We start from the raw sequence: 22,017 nt of genomic DNA, 5'->3' as shown, positions 1-22,017 counted from the left end.
GCCAATTGATTACATTAAAGACAAAGACAGTGATAACATACCAGAGATAGAAGTTCATGAGGAAGACAGTGGCCTGGAGGCTTCTTTCAAGAACAAGGTATTTAATAATGAATGCAAGAGTAATATGGCTCTCAATCCCAAGGGCAGACATTTAGGAAAAAGTAGGTTTGAACCCATTTAATTAGTTATTTAGCATATTCACAATAATTCTTCCATACTAAAAACAAGCTTCCACTAAAAGATGCATTACCCAAATTCAGCTCTTGAATTTCCCCCTTCTTTTTTCCCATATGCACACAAATTCTTCAAAAAGATTTTAAAAGCAGCAAGCAAAGAGAACAACAAAGACAGTATAAGATCCCCACTATAACAAGGGCAACAGTCCTGCTAAACAGCTCCTCTTTAAAATCATTAATGAGAAAGCTTCTAATTTGATGCTGTAAGAAAAAAAAAAAAAATCACATTGAACATATGGGGAGAGCATCTGCCTTCGAAGCTCAGACTTTCCTAGTCTTTCTGGAATGCAAGTAACTAGAATAAACGTGGCCCAGCCTGACCTTGGGAGCACAGAATACTACTGACTGTCACTGGTTTACGTGGAGATGCCAAACCCCAAGCCACCACACTTAATAAACCCCTTGCGCCTTGAACTCCAAGACATGTTTAGACAGCAATAACCATCAGGTGTCCCAAGCTTCAGCATGTCTCCTATAAATTCAGGGCTTTTACACCTAGGCAAACAAAGTCAGCCCTCACACACTATAAAGACAACACTAAACTTGCGTTTTAGGATCCCACGATGAAACTGGAGGAATGCAGCCACCAAGCTGGAGCTACTCCTGCCTCTGCAGTGAAGTCACTGAAACAGCTTACACTTTCAGCTCCTGTGGCCTCTGACATTGGGATTTAAATAAACCTGCTTTCTCCAAACAGATTCACAAAATTTAAATATTTGCACCTTAAAATAGCTAGGGAGCAAGGGCATTTTAGGTTTGACTTTGGCATCTATTTTTATTGCCCAAATTATAATCCAAGAACACCAACTGAGATTCTGACAGCAACCAGAAGATCAATTACTTCAGCACAAGTTTGGAGACTTACTGTGTTATAAGAACAGTAAATTCTCTTTTATTCCCTCATTTTTCCTAACATACTGAAGCCACAGCCCCGACAGACAGCCCTCCAACAGCCCCCACAGGACAAATCAGAAAAAGCATTTCCATCCCCAGATGGTGCCACACACACTCCTATGTTTTCCTTTTGCTCAAATTCCCTGTTGCACTGCATAAGTGTTTACCAAGTGAAGAACCTCCCTGTTTTTCTGTCTTCATTGCTACATCACTCAATACTAAAATGAGTGCCAAGCTATCTTACCCAAGGTAGGAGTGAGGAAAAAGGCTTCCTTACACCAATTTCCTTCTAAGCCTGCCCTCCCACAAGTGCCTTAGCAAGCCCCACAAAGCACCCAGTGTTTCAGAGCACAAGCAGAGGAGACAGGTGGCTGTGCAAGATAAGTGGGGAAAAAAACAAAAACATTCATATAGACCTGTTACTTCTTGAAGTCAGAGCTGCTATTGCCACTGGAAAGCATCCAGAAAGGAAATCATCCATTTTAAGGGAAAGGTTACTTTAAGCAAGATGTAAGGTAAATGACTTGCTCTGCCACCTGGGGGGCCTTGTCAATCAGAAATAGAGTTCAACTGAATTTCTAATCTCATCCTTTAGCTGCTAGATCATGTTGCTATGAGCTTTTAACTTCTTGCAATTCACCTAATAGAGCTGTGTCCAGCCAGGGAATAGATCAGAACTAAAGTGCAACTGTTCCCTTTTATCCCCCTTGGAAGAAAGGTAATAAAAATTTGCAGATTAGAAAAGGAAAGTTTCTTCTCTGACTGCCTTCCACTGATGCAGAGAGAAAAATAATAAACCTAAGAATGGAAGGCTGGACAAACAGAGGTGATTTTGGTCATGCAACCCAAGCCGTTATCAAGCACCTACCAATTACCAAGAGTTTTCAACTCCTGACACTAAATTGGCTCATGTGTTTGGCAGGCAAATTTAGCTCAGCTAGGAAAATATGCAGCTTATATGCATTTTATCTTAGCAAGAGACAGTGCTCAGTCATGCCTTTTCTGTCACGTCATGTCATTGTGGTGACAGTATGAGCTTTCTAATTATGCCTCAAATCAACGGAAAAACTCAACCTGCTTCCATTAAGCAAGAGCAATTTCTTCTTTCAGGGCTAGAAGCAGATTCAGGATGTTGCTACGTGAATCAACAGCCAGTCCCTTTGGTGTTTCTCAGTAGGATTACTTAAACTTAGGCAAACTGCGAGATAGGATGACACATTCCTTTCTGACCATCATTTCCATATGGATTGTCTTTTCCATTCTTCTCTGATAAGATATCCTTGCTGGGGTAATAGCAGGTAGTTTCAAAACTCAATTCTGTAACCAGCAGAACTGGTAAAGCAAACAAGTCTAACTCTACGGCTGGATTCCAGTATTCAAACAGGCAAAAAGCAAAATGAAAGGCTTTCCAGCATTTATCACAGAGCAAAGCAGTAGAATTTTTAGTGAATGTGATTATTTATGGAATATATAAAACATGCCAAAAAATAGATGAGAAGACCAAAGTCCAGAAAGCAGCCAAACAGCCTCCTGAGAATCCATAGCTCTCTAAAGTAACTGATCCCCTTAAAAATTGAATTACTTGCATAAAACTCTATGCAACCCACTTCTTGTTTTTCCTTGTCTGTTCATCCACCTGTTAAGCATTAACATTTCACCAAGCTCAGAGCACCCAGCACAAAGGGCCACTGGTTACCTTGGGGGCTCTGCACAGCTTGCCAACAACAACCTGAAGCCTAATATTCAAGAGAAGAGTGAATGAATGAGTGAATGAAGCCCCCAGTTCCTGTTTTAAAGCAACTTTTGTAGCATTCTGATAACATAAAAAGTTTAAGGTGGGATTTAAGATAAAAATCAGCCTGGTTTTTAAGCTCAGTTATAAATCCCTCAGGGAACAGTTTGCAGAACTGTCCTTAGATTACAAAGAGAACATAATGAAAATTGGTCAATAAACTTTCCTGATTCTCTCTTCTTCAATTTGTCTTAAAAACATTAGCTCCCTTGGCAGGAGGTTTTATACCTAACAAATGAAGCAGTTGATGTTGTTGCAAACAAACATCCCTGTGAGACATACAGTGGAAAATCACCATCCTTTGGCTTTCTAAACTCTTAGGAACTGGGAGAAAGTTAGAGGCATGTTAGCCTTTGTTCCAAGGAGAGCCAGAGGTCTACTCGGCTCTTAACACAATATTAGCAAGAACAAACAGTCCAGCGTAATTCCAAATTTACCTCTTCCAGGGATAAAGATCATTTCAGTACCAAGTTAATATAAAATCTGAAGATTCCACTAATCAGATGAGAGAATTCTTTCTATGGAAGAATTGAGAGGGAAACCCCTCGCTTGCCTGAATGTGTAAGCTGGAGAAATCTGGCAGACAGTTCTCTTCAGTCTCCAGGATAATGCAGAGTTTGACTTTTAAGCTCTCCCACAGAAGAAAAAGGCACACAAATTCTTTATTCCCATACTAGCCAAACTAACCCTTCTGCATTAGAAATCTAGATCCAGATCATCTGAAACACATCTGGTCCAAGACTTGGATTGTTCACTCGTTTGCTGAATAGAAAGTGAATATTTCATAATTTCCTGGGGTAGGACATTTCAGCCTGTTGAACAGCAAAGTAAAATATTCATAGCAATCATTCTGTGCAAGGTCTCTCAGCAAACATTCTGGGGGTGGAAAAAGATGCAGTGGCATTTGTCTATATTCCACTGCAGTACAACAAATTCTTTCAGCTGAAGCAAAGCAAAACTAAAAGTAACACAGGATATGTTAGCAACTTTTTATTTACCCTCTACCTAATTATATAGCTAGGCTATGTTAATGATATTTGTATACAACTTTCAGGTCACACGGTTTAAAAGAGGTCATTTTCTAAGGTAAAATGCTCTGAAAATTCACAAGTGGGAACTGTCTATAGAGATGCTGAGAGCGAAGATGATCACTCAAACTTCTTGCTGTGGTTCACTGTTTTTCCAGTATGTCTTTGGAGCTTTTGTGCTTTGTGGGATACTGAGCAGCTTTCTGACACTCAGGAATAAAAATGTGCCTCCTAGACCTAAAAAGTAGGAAGTCCTCAAGCCAGTCTCCAGCTGATATAGGGAAAAATAATAGGAGATTTTGAGCCTTGAGTGGTCAGGTGTAGTGAAGGCCAGCAGCACATCACCTATTTTGACTACTGAGGGGTTATGATGCTCCAGGTCTGCCAGACAGGAACAATCAAATTTACTCCTAGTATTCTGGCAAGACCTTTATATGAAGGCTTCATGCCAAACCATTCTATTTATAGCTACAGGCTTTATATCAAATATAGAAGGTTTTTTTTTTCCTAGTAGCATCCAGACTCATGTTCCTGCTGCAGTCTTTGTTTATTACACAACCAGCACATTCCCAGAGGCTAAATTTCTCATTTTATATAAGGCAGTAGCAGATGTAGCCCCACAGCTGAGAATAGGGAAGGAAGAACTCTTATTATATAAAGCGAGAGCACACAATACCCCGACAGTTTTCTGTCATAAGGCATCAGCCCTTCTAGCCTCCTTCAGTAAATCCATGCCTGATTTAAGCCTGTTTACAGACCATAAGAGTTTTGCTTCATAAGCCACAGCATTGCACTATTCAAAACTGGGAGCCAAGAGAGGCACTGCAAAAACAAAAGGGCCTCGAGGGAAGCACTGTCCTTACAATACCAAGATCTTAACGTAAAAGCTAATTGAGCTAGAGACCCATACCACAACACAGGCTTGTCGCACAGGGGGTAGGTTGTGTCTTCTCCCCTGGGAGCCAAGCAGCATTTCTGATCCTCAGCTGTCAGGTGGCACAGCCACACTGTGTTCAGAAGCTGCCACCCAGAGGTGGCTGCCAATGTGCATAACAGGTTTGAGCTGTTTCTACCAAATGCTTTGGGAGCACATTTAGGTGACTGGATCAAAATCTAAGCTCATCACTTCACCCCCAAACCCTCCTCTGTTTCCAGATCTGCTGACTTTGGGTCTCATTCATTGTCTTCTTGACCACGAAAAGCTTGCTGTCAGAGCAATTAAGGATTTGTTCACTCAAATCTTACTTCAGATCTGAGGGGCGCTCCAGTTCATTTCATTTGTTTGAGTCCATGTTTTTCCAGCCTGGAGAGTGATTGTTTCCTCATATACCGGGCTGCAGAAATTGGTGTGCTCTTTCATGCTAACCCTACGAGCCACCCAATTTCAGAGCAAGCCTTTGACTTCATTTCCATCAAGAGCACACACTGCCTTACATGTTCAATCAGCATTTTCAAGCAGTTAGCAATTCAAAATGCACTTTGAAAAGCAGGCTGATTGCTACTGAGAACACTGATTACTGTAAATCCTCTGCTCTCTAGGGATGCCAGCAGGACACTGCTAACTGTCAACTGCCAAGCTAGAATTCAGGACTAAATACCAGAAGCTAGCAGAGTAGAGAAGGGAGTATCAAGGAACAGAGGCAGCATACCACTTAAGACAGGAGCATGATGCTATAAATACGAACTCACACCACTGTACAGGCATGCACGCATTCCTGCATGAAGTATTTGCTGAATGTTTTAGCTGACACTATTTAGACCATCTTCAGAAATGAATGCCATTGCTCAACTAAAGATGTCAAAGAACTTCAAGTTTAGCTTAACATGACAAAGCACAGCCTCTTGCACCACTGCTTTTATCCATACGGGAAAAAGAAAACAATTTTAAGAACAGTCTCTTCATTGTAAGGGGTCTAACATACCTTGGTTTTAAATCAGGCTGACCACCCTTCCCACAGCTCACAGTTCCCACACACCCTCCTACACTTTCTTATGCAGCCTCCAGCAGAAAAAAAATAAAAAAATAAAAAATAAAAATGCCCCACGAACCCTTACTATATATTGCATACATTCATTTGTTGGCATGAAGCTCCTTTGCATGCTAAGGTGTCCTGTCCCCACCAACCACACACAGCACATCCAGTCTAACTATGAAGTAACCATCTGCTTTCTATACAATCTATGATATTGCTCCTAGTATCTGCCAAAATTTGTGTTTATAGAAATAATTGCTGTATGAGCAGACATACCCACACACCATCCTGGTTTTGCCAGTGTACTGAATCCAACATTTTGCTTCAGAGCACAAATCCTAATTTTTTGCACCAAAATAACTCATTTCCTAGAGTGTATCATGCTACAAAGAACACATTTTACAACTGTATCAGTCCTAACAAGAAGCCTTAACCAGCAGCAGAAGGCAGCCACCAGGGCAGGTCACTGAAACACTGTAGAACTTCAGTAGTGATCAGGCAATGTTTCCTTGTATGAAATAACCAAGGTGAGGTACTATCCACTTGGAAATAAAGCCAATAATGACAATTTTAGTGAAAACTGTCATATGCTATTTAATACCAATAAGCATATGCCATCAGGACCTCGCTATCACCCTAGAAACGCATTGCATGTGGAACACTGTCCTCCAACATAACATGAAAGAAATACAACAAAGTCAGGATTCACACGTTTTATTTCAAACTCCCTATTCAAATCCTAACCTAGGCTGAGCTTGCTTAATTTATCACATCATAAAAATCATGACCTTAAAGAAATTTTCTGTGAAAAGCAAAAGAGCATGCTTATAATTGCAGTGCAAAATAAGTAAAAGAATTAGGGAAAAACATGAAGCTTTAATTATTTTTAAAAATACCAGGGGCATTTTTTTCCTTTGCTTGTCCTGTATAGCAAGTTCTTTGTCTTCTGGATCAACTTAGTCAAAATAAACAGCTTCAATATTGCTCTTCCCTTTACCCCACAACACACAGCTGTTTCCAGACATTTTGTTTACCAGGGTGCACTCAGCAGATGCGGCAACAACTGAAAATTAACTCAAAATGGAAAAGCTCAGCAAGAGCTCCATCTGCTGGGACACGGGACAGGCTTTCAGCTCTGGTGGGACTGCATCCCAACAGAGGTTAGGAGGCTGGAAGGTAGTTTAGGTTCCTTTGCAAATTACGTGACTGATGCCCACATTCAGCAAGTTCATACAGCTGCAGATTACAAATAGACCTCCAGATAGGACAAACTAGATGTTCTGTACTTATGCAGGCATTGAGGTCTACTCAAACACATTTTTCATCTTTTAATTTGCTAGAATCAAGGGATCTATGCTTCCCAGGGCATTGAGCTGAGAGCAAAAGTAAAGCAGGCAAGTGTGGCTTCCAGTCTTGGCTAAGAGCTAGGTGTGAATGGAGGCTTCAGCTTTAAACCAGAGCAAAACACCTCCTAGCCAGTTAGCCTCCTTGGTTTTGTTTGACTTCATACTTCCACATCCTCATAGCATTTGTAGTTTCTATGCTAAGTATGTTTTCTGATGGGCCCAGATCCCAGTCAGGCAGTGCTTGTTCTACATAAAGATAATCATTGCTAACATGTAAAAACTGTTGGCAGTCTCCCCCAGGAATGTTTTTTATGAAATGAAAACAGAAGGGATGTTTCTAGTCTGCAGGCAGCCCACAAGCTCATTTTACACACACTTGTTTCTTGTGACAGAAGTCTCGTATTTCAGTGGCAGCATGAACTAATAAGCAGGCATTTCCAGCCCTCTAAATTAAGGGGTTTCTTTGCAAGTTTCTGTAAAAATTTAGCTAAAAAAATGCAGTAACATTTCAGCATATATTTTCTTCTTTAGAACCAGGCTACTCTACAGTGAAACAATGGAAAAAAAGAAATACAAAATTACAAAGAAAATACCAAAAAAGCATTATGTCTAGAATTAAAATTCTCATGCCATGAACTCTTTTGATTAGTGTATTTTACAGCAAGAACATAGTTAGCACATATAAGAATGTACAGATTTCTACTGCCTTTCTGCAGGAGAACCAAAGATTCAGCTTGAAAAAAAAATAAAAAAAATCTGTAAATTTACCACATTCCCAGCACACAAAAGGCTCATTCCTAGTGAGGCACAGATGGATTCCTAAAAAAAAAACAAAGAAAGACTAGTTTTAGTAAAAAAAAAATGGCAGCCATTTTATGGAATTAAAGCATTTTTTCTAATATTTTATTTTCACAAAAATTAAGGACACCTAGTCACAGTGGAGAAGAGGATTCTTTTTCACCAGAATATCAGAAATCCATGCAACTTCCTTGTGCTCTATTAACAGATTTGCTTTTCTCTGCCTATCACTGTCACAAGATATCACAGCACAAAACTATTTTTGTTGATGCTGCAGGCCAAGGAGACCAAGTGTTCTCCCTGCCACCCACCATCCTTTGAAAACACACCAGATCTTCACTAAGAAATAAAGGTATAGCAAAAGAATTTATTTATTTATTTTTTTAATAGGACATGCAGACAGCACAGAAGATTAAATGACTTCATTCTTCTAAACACCTCTCATCAACATGGGCAAGTGGAATGATTACAGGACAGCCCCAGCTGTTAGAAATCTCAAAGATTTCCATAAAGCTGCTACTTCAGCACTCAGTCTCAGAAGGATACAAGCTTTAACTACAAGAGTCAACCTATCAGCCAAGTCCTTTCAAACCTGGAGTAAAGGAGCAGTAAGTTACTAAGATTTGTAATGAATCAGCTGTTGTTGTCACCATAGTTCTTTGATATATATGACAAAGGCATCCACAAATTCAAAGCTACTATTCCCTGCTTTTAAAAGAACAAATTAAATCCAGATATGCCTTCCTTTACTGCAGCAAGAAGTTGGAAACAGCTAGGTGGCATCTAAGTGTATGAAGTTTGTTAACCAGGAAATTGTTGCTAGGAAAGGCTGTGTGATGGTAAGCAGAATAAGGAGGACATTGGCAGAGGCAAATACCAGCCTCATAAAGGCAGTGGAAACATGCTCCCTGGTTTCCAGCCCAGCCCCATCCAGTCTGATGGGCCCACCACTTCACAGCCCACTGTCCTCCCTACCCCACTAGATGGCATCATCACTAAAAGAATAAGAGCCTGGAAATTCATCTCACAATCTAATAACCGATAGCCCAAAACAGAAACCTGAGCTTTTACTGCACATTTTCCAGAAAAATTGCTTTTCGTTGCCAAGTTTCCCTCTAGCCCAACACAGAGGAAAAAATAAAAGTCAGGGACAGTCCGTTTGGTATTTGTAGAGCATCTGATGTCAATGTGTACAGTTCTGAGTGAGGCTCTCCAAAAGCTTCTGTAACACAAATAACATTCAGCTACCCCCTTCCATCTAATGGACAGGGCATAGACACATGGAGGTTTGTTTGGAAATATTTTTTAGTTTGAAGAGCTACTGTCTGGACTGTATTTGTAATAAATCTGTCTGACATACCCTCGAGCTTTTATCTTGTTGTGCATCTTCTCTCCAGTCCTAATTTTCATAACAATAGCATCAACAGAAGCACTCTCTCCCATCAGTTTCATTGGTTTTGACATATGCTTCAATATTTAATGACTAGAATATTGTTCTCCCTCTCTAGGTCCCTTGTTCCATCTTCATTTCAAGGTAGAAGTCTCAGATTTTTCCTACTCCACCTTAGAATGATAAACATGTTCTGACTTCGCTTGAAAATGCTGAGCCCAGCAACTGCTGAGAAGTGTTACATTCTTGTTAACTCAGTGATACACGTATACTTCTCGTTAGCAAAAAATACAATATAATAGCATTTCCTTCCCTTCTTGTGGGGCTTAAAACCAACACTCTGCTTCTGGGGAGAAATTAACACCCAGTCACCAAGGTTCCAAGATACAGAAGCTGCAGGAGAAACAGGAACATTGATGGCATACACCCAGTTAGATGCACTAATCCTAACAGAGCATGGTCTGTGAATTATTCAATAAACAACATTTTTCTTTCCTTTTTGCAATTCAGCTTTGAGAAAAAAAATACAGGGGAAGCATCTGTCTCATTATCTATAACAACTTACATGTCTGCCTGAAACACAATGTCCTTCAGCAGGCTTCTGGATATGTTCAGTAGAGAATGCAGACCTTCAGCACTCAGATGTTAGGGGACAGCTTGCAGCCCATGCAGCCATGTCAGAAGCATGCTGACCCAGAAGACTGAGCATGCATCATAAAATCCAATGCTTGAGGTACTAATCCTACCTTTAGTTCACATCATAACAATGACATTACACTTTTATCAGCAGCCTCATTCAAGTCCATCTCCTGTCTTGCTTCTCTTAATGGCTTCAATCCCCTTTCTTCCTTTCAGAAAGGATCTTGTCATTCAGCTGTAGGGAGGGTAGTGTCAAATCTGCTGCCATGTTATGCTGAGGAATAGATATATTGAGGGCCACAGAGCAGTCAATCTATGATCTTGAAGGATAAACTACTTTCAAGATAAATAGAGCATCAGTCAATTGAACAAGCAACAAAACACTTGACAGCCTTACCCTGACAGTGCAGAGAAGAGTTCTGCATTATAAAGCTAGTTTCTGGTTCTCAAAGATCAGCAACGTTTACACCCCTCATTGTTCCCTCCCACCTGTCCCCCATGGTCCAAAGGTAAAAAACATTTCAAATCACAGTAATGGAACTGTCTGGGAAGTAATAAGGGCTCCTTGTAAAGATGATAAAAGGAAGAATACCGACCGCTGTCCTTGACACTGACCTTATTTCACATACACTGAAAAATAGCACTGATTTTTGACACTGACAGCTGTTGCTCCCTAGCCTCCAACTACTCAGCATTTCTTCCTGAACTCCTTGAAGCTGCAGTTCAAGTGAGGCAAGGTACGGGCAAGCTCACGGCAAAAAAATAAGTATCAGCAAAGCCTCCACTTAGAGATGAGGAAACAAAGTGCAAGACAGGAAAAGTGGCCTGATAAGCTGAGAAGATACCAGCATGTTCATAATTGCTTCTGCAGGAGAAAGTTGTTTCAGCAGAAGGAAACTAGGCCCCCAACACAGACTACACTGCCTAGAAGACCCTAGCAAGCACCTCAGCTTTTCTGCAACCTGGTCTGCCTACCCTGGCCAGCAGAGCAGCTGTGGAACCCACCAAAGGAACATTATTGCTCTAGATCTTCCCTTTTATATCAGGCAAAAATAAAGCAAGGATTCACAACTGCACAGTTACTCATTAAAGTGACCAGATTCCCCCTGCCAGGCAAAGGTTGGATGGCTTGTTTTACCCATCTGCTAAATCAGAAATACCCCTCTTTACTATAGCAATACCCCTCTTCACTATAGCATTATCAGCAACTGAGCAGCTGATCTCCCCCAGGGATGAACTTCTCAGTTATCTCATTGTTTTTCTCCTCAGTATGAATGATGGGATACAGCACAAGAAAAAGCTAAATCTGTCTGCTCTGTAAGTGCCAGAACTTGCTTCCCCAGCCGGTGACAGTCAGACCACCCAGCAGCTCCCTGCTCAGAAACAGCAGGGCACAGCTTCCACAATTTATGTTCCAAAGAGCTTTTTGCTTTATCTCCCAGACATGTTATTTTGTCTTCGGTTCCAGACACACAATGTACTTACAAAAATATTTAAGTTTGAAAACATTTCCATTAGCTAGTTTTCTTCTTTTCTTTTTGAAGGTCAGTCATAAATAATTCAGAGCTTCCTACTGAAGGAACATATAAGGCCCACCATTACACGCACTAGAGTTAAAGGACCAAATTCCCATTAATAGGAAGTTATAGATGTGGTAATCTCTGTGTTATTACAGATATTGTATCAACCTAAGGACAGGTATTAACGCAGGACTAAATACAAAGTCACATGAGGTGCTCCAAGGAGTTCAGTCTCAGTAATGCACAGGCATACTACATCCTGTAACACACAGGATGTTGATAGGCCACTTTATCTAAACTTGTAGTTATAAGCATAACTAAGCATATAATGACTCATTAAAGCCTAAGACTGTTTATGATTTCTGACATTTCACAGAAACAATGACATGGGATGGTAGATAAAACATGGAGCCATATACTTCTAAGAAACAGTCATGAATGGACAAGCTGAAAAGAGTAGGTTTTTATCTTCCAGTTTCCCCAGCTCCCTCGAGTTTATTTTTTCAGCCATCAAACTCTGTGAGGCAGATACAGCCTGTGGCTCAAGCGATCTCTAAATCTCTCCTTGCAAAAAGTTGGGATGGTGTAAAGGAGAAGGTCATACTGTGCTTGCCTGGCTTCTACACTCGGCCATTGAGCTTCACTACTTGTCAGCATCACACAGGACGCTGCAACTTCTGGATTTCTGCTCTGACCACATTCAGTTGTTCTATCTTCAGATTTTATCTTCCTCAAGGCAGGGAGAGCGTTCTTGGGTATGACCACAATTAATCCAGGACTCCTAAGCAGCCTTACAACAGTGAGATAGAATAGAATAAGTACAAAATAAGGAAAATGCTGATGCTTCGCAAATATTACCATCCTAACCGGGACACATGTACACACCCTTCACCTGCCTTAGCTCTCAGCAACTGTCCTCTCTGGAGGAGGCTGGACAGTTGATGAAAAACCATTTGTGTTTGTGACACAGTCAAAGTAACAGCATGGCTCACGTTGCTATCACTTTACAACCTGTTTACAAGTGTCCCATTAATTCTCAGAGTAACACATTGTGACAACTTGTTTAAAAGTTCAGTAAAACATTTATAACAAAACAACCGAAAACATAGCTCTAACAGGAAAGAAAGAGTTCCTGCCTCCCCTCTGACTAACTTCCTATCCTCAGGTTACCAAACTTAGAGGAAATAATTAGAAGTTAAAAGAACAATAATAGTGATATCAGAGGAGAAACTAGATCAAAGAGCAAGACCCTAAACCTCAACTCTTCCGTGTTTTCTGAACTGTGTTGCCTAGGAAGTCCAATAAATGCAAATACCCTCTGCACTCAGCTCCAGATGTCATTCTAGAAGTCAGTGTTTCTCACTTTTTCTGATTATTTTTACTTGAAACAATCAGTGACTAAATAGTAAAACTTCAGAGTGAGATCACTAAAAGTTATTGTAAAAAACAAACAAACAAACAAAAACCTTAAATTCATCTTTCACTTCACGCAGGTTTTTAGCAGCTCGTTTCTATGTAGAATTATTTTTTCCTCTAACATGGCTGCTGATCATGGAATGGAAATTACAGTCCTAGGCTAAGAATACCTCCCATTAAGAAAACCCACCTGCATAGCCAGATGAAATTAGAAGCTGAGGCAGAAAAGACATTTCACAAGCTATTTCAAGCTTTGGTTTTGAACCAACATAAATTGAAAGCAAAATGCGTAGCAGGTAGTGTAGGTCTATGAGCCAGAATAACTCACTTTGAACATTCTTCTGTTTCAGTAATCCAAAACTGAAAGCATCCAAAAACAAGTTGGCTCCATTTAGTTCCTGTCCAGATGCGAGCAAGCAGATACTTTCTAAGGCACCATACACAGATTAATTCCCCCATTTGTAAACTGAACCCGTTATTATGCAAAGCCATTTCCTCCAAGCAATAAATACACAATTCCCTTTCTACCTATGGAGCCAAGACAGAGTCTAAATTTTATGTCTTAAGCTAACAAATCTCTTTGGTTAGAAGTTTAATAATTTGTTTTACTTTGCCTAAGAAAGCACTAGTAGGAGGTGGGGAGGGAAGAATACTGCTTCCTAGGCGCCAATTTACACACAACTTCAAAGTGGCTGTCTGAAAGCTGACATTAAGCATGACCTGGTTTCAACATCAGTTTAAGTTCCCAAGCACTGCAGCCTAAGATCTGAATGTCTCCCATCACAGTCTAAACTGAGTTGCATAGCTTTGCACTCACAGTGGCTGAAGTGCATGACTAACTATGAGTACACAGCTGACATAACAGTCACTGGTTAAAACACAGTATTTTCACTGCTTGCTTCAAGTCCTAAGACTGCATCTTACCCAAGTTAGTCTGCAGGGTTGATTAATTCCATGAAATGTATTGCCATGATAAAATACACAAGTGTTGCCCAAGACGGATCTGTCGTGTATCCATTAAGCAGGAAGTGAATCACCTCAAGTTGGGATCTGCTTTCCCATAGCATCTATTCCTCATCCGATATTAGGCTACTAAACAGCATGATACCAAGAATTAGCTTGCGTACAGGATACACATAGTGCATTTGAATCTAATATACAGAAGAAGGTGCAGCTGGTAGCCCAGAAAGGGTTAGCGGAAGGAGCTAACCACTGAACAGTTTTCTCCATGTGCACCCGAATGACAACAGAAGGAAAATCCTATTATATTCCTGGCAAAGGCACCATGTTCTAAATGACTAAACCTGCATGTAAGTGAACATCTTCAGCTAACAGTGTTCAAAATGAGACTTCTCCCTGACGCTGCTTCTGATTACCATTTCTATCTTTAACCTCATTGTCCTTCCTACCGCCCTTCCCTCCACTTTTAAAAATATTTTGTATTTTAACTTAGTTGCAGAAATTTAGTTTGGAGCTTTTCCAGGTTGGAGCCTTCAAGTCCCTGTCAGCAGAAGCCTGAGAGTTAGAGAGAAATTTGCAAAAAATCTGACACCTGCCACTTTCCATTGAGCTTTGGGTGGAAAATGTCCCTGGCTTCTTCCATTTTTAATGTCAGACTCAGCCTGGCGGAAGAGATTACCTCCAGGTAAAGTCATTCAGAACAGGAGTTTGTGTCTGCCAAGCTCCTCCTCTTTCATCACCCCACTGATGCACCAGAACAGCAATGTGTGTTTTGGCTGAGTATTGCTTTTTCAGTGGCAACCTTCTATAGGAGAGGTACATGCAGTCTGTGTACAGGCAGAATCACTGCCTTTCACATCGTATGTCTGAGCGAGGAATCTAATGACATCTGAATGAGACTTTTTGTCTGCAGAAATGGAGCAGGGTGTCCCTTTTGTGATTCTTACATGATAAAAATCAGGTTATTTCAAGGGGCTGAAAGAGAAGCCAGAAGTTAGCAGTGGGGGAACCTCCAGCTTCCCAGATATTTAACAGCTCTCAGATGTCTTCCAGAGGTGAGAATCTCAGCCAGAGAAAATTTTGTTCCAAACTCTATGGGACTACACATTTTAGGTTTTTTTTTTTTTCCACTCTGAGCTGCATCTTCACCAAGTGAACAACCTCCTCCCATGCTATTAGCACTTCCAGGGCATTTCTATGCTGCAAATAGGAAAGAAACAAGCATTAAGGCTACAAGAGTTAAGAGCCAGAAAAATAATGGGCATATTCAGCATTAGTATGGAAGTTGGTCAGCTTTAGATTTGAAAGCATTTTGGTTAGAAATTAATCATTATAACACTTAACACAACATAATACTGAATCAGAGAGGTAACAGTAGTTGGACAGCATACAAGGCAGACAGACAACTCCAAATAAAAGTGGTACTGACTTTCAGGTGATATATTTCAGAGTAAGACCCCAATAATAACCTGTAGGCTGCCTACATCTTAAGTGACAGGCCAAAAAGCAGATCACTCAGGCAGGGAAATCAGGAAGGGGTAAGGAATTCTTGAAGAAAACTCAGAGTAACAGTAGAGCTTAAAAACCATTTTCCCCGTATCTACATAAGAGATGAACGCTGTGACATACTGAGAACAAGATGTTTACAGGTACTAAAGCAGTTAGATAGGGCTCATCTCTTCATTATTACTGGACCTTTAGAAAAATATTGATCCTTCTGAAAAAGGATTGAAATTCTGCTACTGTTGCTCTTCCTGACAGTATATTGAAATCCATCGGTGCACTCTTATTTCCCTACCTATGCTTACCAGGGAACATGCATTCCTGACTTTCCTCCAGGCCTTCTCCAGCCTGAAGTCAAGGCATTCAGATCTGCCAGCCAGGCACCTCTGACACCAAGATGCCCAGTGGAGAGGTTCAGGGAACTGTTACACATCTGTACATTCCCCGCTGAGCTTAATGGATTCCTTTAGCACAAAATAGACTTTTTTTTTGAGTCATATCTTCAGAAACCTGCTTCAAGTGTCATTTTGAGCTGAATATTATAACCTGAATGTTCTAAAATAGAAGGAAATAAAAGCAAAAGATGTCATTCTTTCCTCACTAATATCGTAAGATACTGATGCTTTTTATTTATTGATGGAGAGCTCTCACTCCAGCCTAGCAATTTCAACATCTTCATGAATATTTCTGTGTGCACAGGAAGGAAATTCTTATGCTTCTGTCCTTACTACTGGGACCATGAAAATTTGTTTCCTCAGAGATGCTAGGCTATTGTAGTTCAGCTTTCAAGAAGCCTGAACAAACCCAGCTTGTCTATATACTTTCCTTAAACTAAAACTCCTTGCAACTGACAAAAATCCTGCTTCAAGTAGCCAAGAATACCTTGAAAATAGTTTACTCATTTAATAACATGATTAATACACAGTACAGTGCATGCATTAAACCTCTTCCGGATATTTAAAGCCATACCCTCTTCCAAGACGAGTCACAGAAGGGGGAGAAGGACAAGTAAAATTCAATTAACATATCAGCTCTGTTTGCTGCAAGCAACACAGCAACAGTCTATATGTAAACATTATTAAGCACAGACAGGTTAAGGAACATGAAGTCTTGCAATCCAGAGGAAACAAGAGGCAACATCCACCAAAATACATTGACCTTCCAAGAAAAGCATCACCCCTATTGTCACTGTAGGGTCCCGTGGCCTGTGTGTCTCTTGTCTATGTTCAGCATTTCCTATCACTTCTCAAAAGAGTCTTTTGGGCCTTTGGGTTTAAAAGGCTTTGATTTGTGCAACTGGGACTGTCAGAAAAGGTTTGCCAAGTGAGCAGTAAACCTTTCAAGGTGTCTTTTAGCCATGCAGAGACAGTGTCAGAGCATCGGTGACCATGCTGGCATTTTAATAAGAGCTGAAAGAACAGGTCTTGGAACCTTCACTTCTTACAGCTCACATTAAATTAGTAATATACATTAAATGATTATCCTAGATGGCATTATTTAAACATAACCTCACAGGACATTTGCCTCAAGCAAACTGCAACAGAAAACCTGAGCGATTATGCACCTCATATGCATGAGTGTACAACAACACGTTTGCACATCTAGGTGTGCCAGGGCAAGTTCACAGGCTTCAACAGTTTTTGAAGCATACGGACACACATGGCACAAACCCAAACCTATTAAAAACACATACTGTACTCACACCATAGGCAAATGCCAGCTATTATGACCCTAAAAAGCATGCAGCCTTGAAACCATCTTAAATCTGTGGTCTCCTTCAAACATAATCCATGCATTTGAGCCTGTCAGAACATTTGCACACTGCACAATATTGATACAACAGCTGAATAACAACAGAATATTTCAGCAATGTGTTCAGGCTGCTCCAACCAAGAGAAAAATATGCCAGTCTAGCCAGTAAGATATCAAGTCAGCAACAAACTGTCATTAAAACTGGATATTGAGCAAATTCAACAGAAACATGCATGCTTCAGCATTCGTATTATTGTTGGGAGTCCCTAATCTTGACGCTGTGGAATGATATGCTCGGTGTGGCATTGGCAAACAAGGGATTTTTCCAAATGGCTTTGTAAATATTTCTTGCAACACTGGATGCCTAATGAAATTATTCTGTCACTGAGTTTAGAAGATTTGACTATTGAGAAGGAAAACACAACTCAAGTGCAACAATTGTAAAAACAAAGGAAGAAACATCATGCTCAACCAAAATACACAAAACCTACAAATAGCAGACTTTATCTTATGATGTCAAATGGCTTAAAATATGTTCTAAGTTCAAAAAGACCGTTTGCAGATGTATTTATGGAGCTGTACGCCACTGCACAAGTTAACAGCTCGGTGCGTCTCAGAGAAGGAAAGGAACAAAATCCAGTACTGTGGGTGCTCAAATGCCATGCAGTCAATAACAATGTCGTGCAATTCCAGTTTATTGTTTCATATTGGTTATCCTTGAATAAACAGGCTTTTAAGTTTCCACATACTCTAAGTGAACTCTGTATTAGTAAGGACTCAACCAAAAGCCCCAGGGACAGAAAGCTTCTGCCTGACCCCTGCTTTCAACCGATTGGCTGCCATTCAAAACCACATTACCCCGATGTCATCTTCACTTCACAGTATTTTTTAACCCAGACCTAAAAAAATGTTTTTTAAAACTAAGCCCACAAGTCTCCACTGATTATTTTAATTTCAGCCTTTTTACCCCTGCTGTGACAGGTCATTGTAACAATCTGTGGGGTTAGTGCACCCACTAAGCAGTTGGGTTAAGTTTTCATATTTATTTCCTGTGGTCCTGAAAACAGCCACTGCATGATGTCACAAATTTTTAGCAACTGGGTTAGGTATTTAACAGTAGCCAAAAAATCCAATTTTACACATGTCATGATCCCTAATGACAAGATTAATAGCTGAGAGCAATTTCTAAGATAAGCTGTTTCATTTCCTTCTCTGGTTTGGTACAAATCTTCCCTTTTCCTTTGGGTCACAAAAGATCTTACCCAATTGTTAAACACTTGCATGGGACTCTCTGTTGCTAACAAACTGGTGGTAGCTGTAAAGGAGCAGAAGTGAAGATAGCATGGAGGCAGAAATAGTGACCATTTTGACATTGAAATGACCTGCTGCTCCCCCTCTCCCCTTCTTCAAGGGTGAGTAAACGAGAAGTACAAGAGAAGCAGACTGTGGTTTGGGACTAGCAGTTTGTCTCAGCATAGCTATTCCTAGATTGCCCTGTCAACTGTATTCAGCCACTTGAAGTTCACTGTCAAGCATTCATAAACACATATAAAGGAAAATTGACAAAGCATTCTCCCCCACACACATTTTTTTTTTTTTAAAAAAAAGATTTTTCTTTCTCAAGTCAGCACTTCTAACTAATCTCTTCTAATACTGAGAGGAAAACCTTCCTTTCTAGCCTAAACTGTCAACATTCTGCTAACCAAGATAAACGGAAGACCTGCTTTTATGCAGGCAGACAGCAATACTGTGTCATACAAGCTACATCATACAATGGAAGCAGTCAAGAATGTAAGCTTCAATCTAGTTGTTTATTAACAAAAGAAAGCATAAAAGGGCTGAAGTACATGGACAAAAGTTACCTGAAAGCAGTTCAGAAGCAGTAGAGTACATTAGAGTATCTTGCTATTCTAGAGCATATGATTATTAAAAAGCAGTACTGATATTCATATTCAAGGTGTTAAAAGAAAGCACACTTCCAACATTTCCATTTTAAAAAGTTGTAAACATTTGTTCCTTGAGTAAGAGAAACTCCTTAATGTTTCTGCAAGTCAGGCTTAATCTTTGCTATTCTTTATGGAGACCTTTGAAGAAGAAAATTTTTAGAGTCCAAATGGTGCTTATAATAAACCTTCTTATTTCCAATCCACTTAAGGAATAAGAGACTCTGGAATGTAGAAAATAGATGCAGGAAATTCTGGAAGTCTACTTATGGGTGCTACAGGACCATGATTTAAAGTCAATTAAAAAAAAAATCTGTTTTACAGTATTGACTTTCTATCTGTTCAGTTACAGTAAACATTATTGCTTTGTTTTGCTTCTAAGCATCTGAGCAAATTTTGGATTCACATTGTTTTATCTATCCCTGAAAGAATTTACACTCAGAATTAGCACCATGTTCCATACTGTGATAGTACTCAGCAAACAGATTTCTGGTTTACATTCTACAACATCTGAAGGCTCCAGCTGGAATTGAGATTGGTAGGAGCTGCATAGATACTGTGCTGTGTAAAATTGGTACAAGAAAAAAAAGGGGGGAGGGGGAGAGCACTGTGCTGAATATCACTTCAGAGGTCAGTAGCAGGGCTAGCTTAAAAGCTTAGTGATATCTATCAACTGCAATGTGCCAACGTACTTGCTATCCCTACTCCAGGGCAGCAGCTATCTGCTGGGAAGAGAAAAACAAGAGCTGTATACCTGTCTTCCTCCATTAATAGCTTCACAAATGCAGGAGCTTCTCCTGTGAAGAGCCATGCCAACACAAAAAAGCCCAGTCAAAACTCAAATATTAACACACAGAAGGGTTGTTTTAAAAATAAACCAGAACTATGTAAGCCTCCCTAAGCAAAGGCTTAGGCAGAACACAACACAATCAATCTCACCCAATCCTTCCCTAGCATTTTTTCCTATACTACATTTATTTCAAAGTTGACTTTGTGTGTTCAAATCATGCCCCTACTCACAGAAATTGTACTTAATCTAGAAATTGTACTTAACTTTATTTGCTGTTATTTACTTACTTTTTCTAGCTTATAGAAGAGCTACTTACACGTTACCTATAGCATTATCATAAGATATATCATATACCTCTGCATCTTTGATCTTTGTTGGTACAGGCAAGCCAATAATGAAAATAAAATCCTTCCAACTTCTTTTTTAAAGAAAACAATTTAAAAAAAAAAATAAATCAATCTTTACATTGAAAGCATTTCCTAAACAAATTAAATTTTATATAAAAAATATTTAAAGAAATAACATTTTAATTACCTTGCACTATAAACAACTGTTTCTTTCTTCTTTCTTATCTATTACTTTCACATTCTTTTTTTCTAGCTAGCTTGCTTATACTTTCTACCAACATAAATACACATATGTTAAAAACACACATCAAAACTAAATGCATAAATATATGAAAGCACTTACAAACAGATACACACTTAAAAGTAAAATTCACCTTAATTCTTCCACTTCAGAAACCAAATACCCTTCTCTCTTGCTTTTTTAAGTTGTGTTCTGACCATCCCTTTTCATCTCATAGGCTTCACACCTCTAGATAGTAGATACAATTCACTTGCCAAGTATCCAATCCCACTGATGGGAAATTAAGGCATGGTGTTTCACTGGTAAATGTTTCAGAGGAAACTGAATAAAATCCAGCATTCCTTACATTTATATATATATATATATATAAAATATATATATAATATATTTGGACCTATTTTATCCTTTACTTTAAAGTCAATGATGGCAATGTAAGCAGTTCACATTGTGCTCAGCTGCTGGCCACCTTGCTATCAATATAAAGCTAATAAAGTTTAAATTAATGCTTTTTGGGTGCAAAAACCCTTATTTTCTGCTCAGCTAAACATTAAATTTAGTTATAGTCTTACACAGGTAAGACTATCTAAATAGTAATAAGTGTGTGTTCATGTAAAAATAATAAATAAGTGAATGTTGGAGCAATAAATTGCATGGCCTGAGATGTTTCAAAAATAGCTAGAGTTCGAAGAAGCTTTCTGGTTGCTTGTTTATCAGTCAGAGATGCACTTACTGACAGTGAGGCTTGTTGAAGTGACGCTTTTCACCAATATTAAATGACTAATGGTGCTTTTATGATCAATTATTGAAGCCTGCATGAGAGATGGAGACTCTTAAACAACTAGTTTGTAAGTAAATATCTGAGTACTGATGTGGTATGAAGCAACCTTTTTAACGGCAGACTATTGTGAAAAGAAGCTTACGTGAATGATTTTATTTTCTGCCCTAGTATTCTTTCTTATCTGTTTTGAGCTCTGCTACTTGGAGCCTGGTTTGCCTGTGTGGCTTACCTTTCCTTTGGTGAAGTGCATTTTTGTACATTTTAAAATTTCAAAGCCAGAAGCTGAATGCAGCACAGCTTTGCTCTGGAGTTTTAAAGTGCCTTTCTGGGCATCCTTATGGATGAGCACTGTCTTTCTACTGGCTGTCCCAATAAATTGTTTAAATCACTTAAGCTTATATTGGGAGTCTCGGAGAACAGGCTAAAAGAATCAATACAAGAGAGTGGCTGAGTAGGGATAGCCTTTGCTCCTGCTATGTAATAACACTCCTGGAGGAAGAAGTAGAAAAGAAAGGTGAGAAGAGCTGGATTCTTTACTTTTCACTTTTTTTTAATGTCCAAGCAGAACTTCTTTTTTCTTTTTTACTTTTTTTTTTTTTTTTTTCTTCTGGTGTTAGAGCTGCTGCTGGGTGCATGCAGCACCACTTGACTCCTGGAATACAGCATATGGC

General features: G+C 39.5%; 1 protein-coding gene across 7 annotated transcripts in view; it reads right to left on the bottom strand.

Moving 5' to 3' along the window:
• The window catches only part of GRAMD1B (GRAM domain containing 1B), a 156,109-nt gene extending 135,304 nt beyond the window's left edge, over positions 1-20,805 (bottom strand). For 4 of the 7 annotated variants that reach the window (XM_072027758.1, XM_038167520.2, XM_027444369.3 and 1 more), the window contains exon 1: positions 8,038-8,088. Coding sequence is in view for 1 of the 7 variants with exons in the window: in XM_072027763.1 (XP_071883864.1) it covers positions 8,038-8,042 (5 nt within the window). In the remaining 6 variants the exon portion in view is untranslated. Of the gene's footprint in view, positions 1-8,037; positions 8,089-19,944; positions 19,988-20,701 lie in introns of those variants that run through there. The other 3 variants (XM_027444381.3, XM_072027759.1, XM_072027763.1) reach the window with 3 other exon arrangements.
• Positions 20,806-22,017: the final 1,212 nt, after the last annotated feature.

The sequence above is a fragment of the Anas platyrhynchos genome, chromosome 25 (genome assembly GCF_047663525.1).
Source record: "Anas platyrhynchos isolate ZD024472 breed Pekin duck chromosome 25, IASCAAS_PekinDuck_T2T, whole genome shotgun sequence".
Taxonomy (NCBI): Eukaryota; Metazoa; Chordata; class Aves; order Anseriformes; family Anatidae; genus Anas; species Anas platyrhynchos.
Note: the sequence above shows the minus strand (reverse complement) of the source record. Positions and strands in the feature narration are given on the sequence as shown.